This window comes from Castor canadensis, chromosome 8 (assembly GCF_047511655.1).
Source record: "Castor canadensis chromosome 8, mCasCan1.hap1v2, whole genome shotgun sequence".
Taxonomy (NCBI): domain Eukaryota; kingdom Metazoa; phylum Chordata; class Mammalia; order Rodentia; family Castoridae; genus Castor; species Castor canadensis.
In genome coordinates, this window is record NC_133393.1 from 58,168,062 (window position 1) to 58,176,715 (window position 8,654).

The 8,654-nt window shown below is 36.0% G+C and overlaps 1 protein-coding gene across 1 annotated transcript in view; it reads left to right on the plus strand.

Moving 5' to 3' along the window:
* Nucleotides 1-8,080, plus strand: part of LOC109674433 (ovochymase-1) — a 51,361-nt gene extending 43,281 nt beyond the window's left edge. Inside the window, 1 exon segment of the mRNA XM_074084841.1 lies at nucleotides 2,444-8,080. Coding sequence (XP_073940942.1) covers nucleotides 2,444-2,528 — 85 coding nt within the window. The 3' untranslated portion in view covers nucleotides 2,529-8,080.
* Nucleotides 8,081-8,654: the final 574 nt, after the last annotated feature.

Genomic DNA, 8,654 nt, shown 5'->3' on the forward strand with positions numbered 1-8,654 from the left:
TGAAGTACATAGAAGCCAGGAAAATTGCCTTGAGGGTGGATTGTTTTCTTAGGATAAATTCCAAGAAATTAAGCCATTAAGTCAGAAGGCACAAATATTTGTTTAAAGAATCTTTATAAACACAATCACTTAGACTGCAGCAAAACTATTCACTAACCTATACATGTGGCACACTATTCACTAATATCAGGTCCCTTGACTAACACTGCACAAAGGCTTCTCTTTGCAGCTGGAATAAAACCCAGAGCCCAGAAGACCTTTTGCCTCCCTTACTTCCCTATTGAGTGGGAGCTTCATGAGAACTGAAACTTTTGTCTCTTCAGTTCCAGAAGCCCCAGTGTCTAGAACAATACCTGTCATATAAAGGGCACTTAAGAGAGAAGTGAATGAATGAATAGTCACTACTCAAAGAGGCCTTTCCAATCTGAAGTACCATCATCCATTCCCTCTCACAGCCATTGGCTATTACACTGGTTAGTTCCTTTGCAGTCTTGGTTTCTGTATGAAATCATCTTTAGGCTGAAGATGTGGCTAGAGCACCTGCATAGCAAGCATGAAGCCCTGAGTTCAAACACCAGTATCAAAAAATAAAAAGAAAGAAAGATACCAAAATCATTTACCTGATTAAAATGAAAGTTTCATGAGAGAGAAGCTTGCTATTTGTTCCCTTCTGTCTAATTCCAGATAAGGACTTGGAATATTTTTTGCAAAATATTTATTTGCATAAAGTTCAGAAAGGCCAAATTAGTTTTCACTGCCACTAACAGTGTTAGGCTCCTGTTTCCCCATACCATAACCCCAGTATGTCAATTCAAAATGTAGCTTTATTTTTAATCATTAATGGGGATAAATATTTTATATGTAGTTATTCATTAACTGTCATAGTTTTTCCATTTTAAAAATTAAATACTAATTTTATTGATTTGTGAGAACCTTTGTCATAAGTTGTGTTTAATGTTGTCATTTGTCCTTAAATTTTGTTTGTGGTAATGTAAACAATCTACATTAGCTGTCCATTTATACTTAAAATGTATTTCCCATTTTGAGGCCAGAAAAATCTTTTTAATTAAAAAACAACTTAACTCTTCAATCCTGATAGACTATATTTTCTCATAAAGTGACTCTGTACCTCCTTCCTTTTTAAAACTAATTTTCTCAATTTATAGCCCTGCTTTCATAATAGATTCTTGTACAAAAAAAAACACTTTATGGGGAAACATGCCTTTATCATTTTATGTATTGAAAATCCTGCTTGACTTTGTTGTAGAATTGTTGAGGAACCCCTACAGTTTTCTAACCTAGCATTTCTGAGATGTGAAATTGTCAGCTAGAACCTGGAAGAATTATTGTGTCTGTTGAGATTATAGCCAGCAGAACTGCGAGGCTGCGGTGGAAATGTTGCCTCTTACCTGAAGTATAGTATTCTATACTGTAAATGCTACGTTTCTCCCTGTGGGAGCTAGCAATTCATTCAACTGTTACATTCATCTGCACTTGCTGCATATAAACATTTGATCATTCTTCTAATACTACTTCAACATTATTTACCTTCTACACCACTAATGCTTTCTCTTCTTTCCTCTTTCTGGGATATAATTCTCTTTCTCCCTGTAAATTACTTGTGGAGCACGAAGTTTGGAGGAAGGACTGATTCTTCTTGGTTCTGGGGCTCTAATAATGAACCAAATAGACAAACATTCCTACCCTTATAAAGGTTGTATTCTGACAGGGATAGGACACACAATAAGACAAAATAAAATATGTATTAGATGGGAAGGTGAAGGGGGGAATGAAGTGAGAATGGAGAGAAGTAACAGAGTTGTAAGTGCCATGTAGTTGTATATACTGTAATCAGCAAATGTCTTTTTGAAGAGGTGACATTTAAATGTTACAAAATGATACTGAATTATTCCTAATAGTAGATGACTTTGATTCTAAGAAACTTGCAATTTCTTCCCATACCTTCTTAATCAGTACTCCGAATCATTTTTGATTTATAGTTATAATTTTCCCTCCCATCTTTTACTTAGTTTCTCCAAGTAAAGCAATTAGTAGATTGCTGACTACAGGGAAGGAAAATCTTTCAAGTAGGAAGAGTTTTACATCATGGCTCTTTGTGGGTTAATAAGTAGGTTACTGATGTAGAAGAATGACACATCTGGGTTATTTTAAAGATAAAATAATTTACTACCAGTTGCCCTTCAAAGAAGCACTACAACATAGTAGACTATGATGGATATTGGAATCATAGACACAAGTAGAGATTCTGTCTTTGCATTCTACTATTCTAGTTTCCTCGTTTTGCAGAATGGAGAAAATTCCTACCTCAAGGATTAAATTAATTATCTTGCTTAAAATGTAGAAACTTCCAGAAAATTTGTGATAGTATATTTTTTAAACCAGAGTTTATTTTTTTTATAAACCTACATGAATTATGTTGAAGAAGGCTCTATGCAATGATTATCATGTGGTCTGGACTACTGGTGAGGGTGACATTACAGTCTGTCATACAAGGCTTTAGGACATAAACAATATTGCCTTCAGAGTACAAGATATGTTTGGTCACTTTATAAACTTACAAAGGTTCAAAGTCAATGCTACTTATTTTAGGAGTATTTTGAAACTTATATGACATTTTATAATGTTATATGTCTGTGGGGAATGAGTATATGTCTGAAAGGAAAATTCATTTAAGTCATCTGAGATTTGGTCAAGTCTAAGTAAGCACCTGCATGGCAAATAATTTAAGTGACTTGTAAATCATTAAGAATTTTGATATCCAGTGGTAGAGTGTTTGCATAGCACATACAAGGCCCCTGGGTTCAATCCTCAGCAGTACAGGGAAAAAATTATATATATGATTATATATATGTATACATATATATATGATTTACATATAATATATAATATATTATAAAATTTTCAACCATGGCTAAGATATGTTGGTTGCAAGATAACCTTTCATACTAGAATTGAGGTTTTATACCATGGAGAACTTTTTATACTGGTATATTTCTTGTGTATCTGAAGATTTGGGGTATGAATCTAAGTTGGTGATTTCTTTGGACAATTTATTATCTCTGTATCAGACTTTTGTTTATATTGATGTAACACAAATGGTTAGAATTAGTTTTGAAAACAATCAGATTCTGAAATTACTGATGTAAATTATACAATCAGAGTTGCCAGATTGTACTTTAGACATGTGATTAGTGAAGCTTTTCAATTCTGAGTAAACAAAAGTTTGTTTCCCTCCTTGGCACCAAAAACCATTTCAGAGAATATATCTTTTTAGGTCAGTGTATATTTCACCTTTGGGAAAAAGTTAAATGAATAATAAGAAAAGGATTCACATTATGAAAGCTTTCTTTTGGCAAGCAATATTAAGAATATTGCTTGCAGATGGAATTGGGCAGTTAACAGGCATTATCTAGAGTTATTTCATATAATCCTCTGTAGAACTGAAGCTATATCAAAGATAATTCTGAGAGATGTGATTATTTTCATATATCTGTGAGTGTTTATGATGAAGAGACTTTTCACTGAAACCAATCAGCTCTGGATAATTACTCTTTCTCTATGACAATTAGAGAAAAGAGTATAGAAAGGCAGTTAAAAATTAGTTTAATTCTCGTTCCTTCTGTTTCTTTTTTTTCTTGGTCTGAAGGCCAATAAAATAACCAGATCTCCCCAAATTTCAAACCAAGAGGTGTTCTAACCAAGCCAGAAGTCAGGCAGATCCCAAGATATTGTCACAGGATGATTATGAGGTCAGGAAGATGTGTTTCTTATGATGAAGAAGTATGTGAAGGATCACTCAACCAAAAGCAATGCTTAGCATTTGTTTAAAGCATTATTCTCTGTTTCCTTTTCTTAAAGAGTATAGTGAACCCCTGATTTACTGTCTTTAATATGAAAGCAACAACAACAAAAGTAAGAGTATTCCTGTTAATAAATTGTACTTTCTCAATGAAGGAGAGCATTTATTAGGCAAAGTGAAAGTCAAGTCTCTGAAAAAGCATTTTGGAGACTGGAATAATGTGTGTAAAATATTTTGGTATATAGTAGGTACTCAATAAATGCTTCTTAAATTACCAAAATATAAAGAACTAAAGAACTTCCCTTCACTTAAACAGTATAAGAAGTTTAAGGTGAGAAATTAAAAATGAGTATTTGTATAATATCAATCCTATATAAATTTCTGTCATTTTGTGGATTATTGGCAAATTCTAACACACATAAATTCTCAAACTCTTATAGACTGTCAATCAGAATTTAGAACAATACCAACGATCAACTCACCATCATACATGAACTTAATTATAGCTTTTGACAAGTTACATATTATTTAAAATAGAAATACTTCTTTCACTCAAGAGATTAGGTTCACCAAGAATTAATAACAGGGATACATTAAATTCTTAGCAAAGTAAATGACTATATATTCTGTTCCAAAATTGTTTCTGACTTTCTTTTCATTATCCCATAGGTGCCACTGGAGGTAAGTGTCCACATTATGTTATGATTTGCCTTGATATTATCAACTTCCAGAAGAAGCCAACACCATTGATCTGTCAGTGTCACCTGTGGGTTTATGAAAGATTTCGAGCAAGCAAAAAATTAATAGGTAATTCATTTTCCAGGACAAGCTACACAATTGATTTTCTTTTAAGAAACATTCATAGATTCTTTTATGTTCAGTATATGGCTAGCATGTGACATAGTTTCTTAGTCTCTCTCTTTTTTTCTCTCTCTAGTTCAAGCATTGAAAACCCCAGTCCTAAATTAGTCTTTTCCTGTGTGGTGATGAAATAGCCTCACTTTTACTACTTTCCTAGATTTATAATGGAGATTAGCATAACATCTTCTCAAATAAAGTTAAAAACAAAACCAACTATGTTTCTTACATGAGTCACATCTAGATTGAATTTGCTACAAATTACTGAAAAGGGGGATGGATAGGAGAGTTTCAGAGAAGTACACTCAAAGAAACAGACTGTAATATTAATTATGCAACATAATATTCACAAGAGACAGGCATTAAATAGATTTATCAATTAGGTTGTAGCTGAAAACCTTGTTATGTTAACATTTTTTATCTTCAATGAAAGAGACATTCATATGCACCACTAATTCAACAGTTTAACTCCACCAGCACTGAAGTTACTATGGTTCTTTGGCCTTTTCCTAATGATTGCATAATGGTTATTTTAATTATCACCACTATATTAGAGGCAGAAGAAGGATCAGGAGGAAGTAATGTCCCTGTTATGGAAGTAAACATTTTTCTAAGAATCCTGAATCAGATTTTAATCTCTTTGGCCATAATCTCTTTAAATCACATGGTAATACCTGACTGAAAGGTGGCTGGAAGGAAATGGGAAAGGGTTTTGTAGGTCAACCAATAGTTCTGGACATGAGGGAATACAGCAGTCCAGAGTTCTGGTGTCACCAAGACCAAGGTAAGCTAAGGAGGTCCCCACAGGGAGGAGTCCTCAACTTGGGTTACCAGGTTCATGACACTGTCACAGAGAAGACCCTTAGGACATGTCAAGGCAGAGACTAACAAAGTTTATTAGTAAAGAAAGCAAAAGAAAGAACAGGATGGTATACACCAGACATTAGTGCAAACGTAAGAAAAGACAGTCACTGAATGTTCTAACATTATACAAGGTAAAATAGGGCCGGGGCTTAAACATTCCTTTAGCTAAGTGCTCCTTTGTTTGAGGTAGCTGGTATATCCCAATCATTGATGTTGTTATAGCATTCTGACATTATCAACTTGGTCTGAAGCCATTAAGTCTGAAAAGGTCCTTGCAACATAGACATCTGCTTTTTGTGACTTTCAATGATCACCCTTCAAAAAGGAGTGGAGTGGATCAGGCAGTTTTCTTGCCCATATGCATCCTTGATCATTAGGGCATTAAACTTATCTGAAGTGAGGAGGGTGGTGGGGAGAGGAGGTCATATTTTTACTGCTCAGTGAAGGAGTTTGAAGCTTAAAAGAAAATGGTATTCATGCACTTCTAATTAGGTCACATGTTAATATGATGTATATTTTTGAATTCCTGGTTTCTATTTCTCATGTCTCATGTCCTAGTCTCTCCTGACTCACTGGGTTGTTTGGAGAATTAAGAGAATGCTTGCTAATTAATATCAAAGAAACTAAGCTCATGTTTAGATTGGCAATATCCATTCTGATTCCTATTCTTAAAATTGTGCTGCTTAGAAGATTAAACCATTGTTTTCTATTGTCTCTCCCATGGATATCAGAATACATGAAGATTGGAAGAAGAAAGGATAGGAGGAGGAATAGTGTATTGGAAATGTTGGTTATAATTTATGATGTTAATAAACTACAGATCTGTTGTCTAGGAGAAAAACATCAAGATGGGGTAGTATTCTCTGAAGGCACTTAGAGGAGGTCATTGTTCATTAAAGCTCACACTGAGCTGGGTTGCAAGACAGGACCACCCAAGTGTGTGAGTTGACCTTTGAAACATTGTTAACCTCTGCTGACCTTCTATGTAGTGAATCCCTTCCTCCAACTACCTGAAGTGATATACAGCCCCTTTCTTACAAGGTAGCTTAATTTTTGTCAGCATCAATCATAATTCCTAACTAACAACTGATGTAATTTCCAAGTCCCATGAGATTTTAAAGTTATGAATATAGTTGTCATTTTGTAAAACCTCAGAGCACATTTTCAAGATTGCTCAAATCTGGGCTTCCCATTAAATGTAATTTTCTTTGCTGTCTAGTAGGTGAATGTGTTCTTGGTCAACTCTATTCTTTACTTTGAATTAATTTATAAAATGTATGTACTATTTATTTAAAACTTTTATGACTATTTCAATTTCTGTAATAGGTTTACAAGATCTGGGGTATAGGTGAGGAAATTCTTTTTCCTTTGCCTATCTTTAATATTGTCCTAAAAATATGTTTGGCCAGAACTTCTAAAGTCCTTGTAATTTAACAAGACATACAAATGATAAAGGTAAAAGGAGTGTCCTTTCTTATTCAGAGTAAGCATCTTTCAGCCACACCTGCATAGTTAATGAGGTGACTTTTGGAAAGCCACTAAGGGTGGTTACCTGAGGAACCAACCCTCTAGGGAACCCTAAATTTCTGGGGAAGCAAAAAGGATCTATGTAACAAAGCCCCCATACATAGAAACCCAAAGGATGGGTCTTGGCTTCCAGGTTGGTAAACACATGGAGGTGCTGAGAGGGAGGTGTGCCAGGAGAAGGCACTGTGGCTCCATATTCCTTCCCATATCTTACCCTGTGTGTTTCTCCCATTTGATTCCTCCCAAGTTCTATCTTTTACAAGAAACTAGTAAAGGTAAGTCAAGTGTCTCCCTGAATTCTTCCAAGCCATTTTTGTAGATTAGAGTATGGCATTCTCTAATGTACAGCAGATCATTAGCCAGTAAAATAGTGACAACCTAGACTATTGGCATCTGAAGCAGGAGGAAGTCCCATCAGAGCCCTTAACCTGCAGGGATCTGGGCTAACCCCAAGGACTGTCAGAAATTAATTTCTGCCAAAGAATGAGTTTGGATTTTTGTGAGGAAAGACCACACATGTAGTTTCAGAAATGAAATATTGATAGTAGTGTTAGGAAAATTGCCACTTACGAAGAAAACTCACGAGAAAATTCACGTCCAAGAGCAGGGTTTAATGGCAGGCATGAGCCACCTGGCTGACCTGGGAAAGATGGCGAAGAAAGAGCGAGTTCGGTCCAGGCATGGCCTTTTATAGAAGAGGGAGTGTAACAAGTAAGGGGTGAGGATAGGTAAGACACCTAAAAAACTAGCTAGCATTTGTTGCCCTTAACGCAGAGAAACTAAAGCAGATACCTTAAAGCAACTGAGGCCAATAGGAAAAGGGGAACAGGTACTCGAGAAAAGGTTAGATCAAAAAGAATTAACCTAGAAGGTAACACCCATGCACAGGAAATCAATGTGAGTCAATGCCCTGTATAGCTATCCTTATCTCAACCAGCAAAACCCTTATTCCTTCTTATTATTGCTTATACTCTCTCTACAACAAAATTAGAAATAAGGGCAAAATAGTTTCTGCTGGGTATTGGGGGATGGGGGAGAGGGAGGGGGCGGAGTGGGTGGTAAGGGAGGGGATGGGGGCAGGGGGGAGAAATGAACCAAGCCTTGTATGCACATATGAATAATAAAAGAAAAATGAAAAAAAAAAAAGAGGGGGTTAAGGGGTTGGTGCATGCGCAGGGGTCCCTGATAGGGGTGGAGCTTGGATGGAGCTTGTCTGGGAGCAAGGGAAACCCTGTTAAAGGGCAGGAATGTTTATTGGGAATGGCTCCATTTTCCAAGCAGTGAGACCTGAGGATAAAATGGCCACTAATTTATAAAATGGCTGCATTATTGTTCTATCATTCTCCCATTTTTTCTTTAATAATGATGAAGGAGGGGCTGAGGATCGGGAATTGGGGCAAAGCATCAGTCTATTTAGCTGCTTCCTGCTGGCAGGGGGTGTTGTATGTCCTCAAGTGGGGCCCTCAGAGTCCGGTGTCTTGATATGAGCCATTGTAGAGGTCCTCTTGGTGGCCCTGGAGGGGTTGGTATCCTTGGAGAAGGAGCTGATTAAACCTCTGGTTAATGGCAGCAGATAAACAATCTA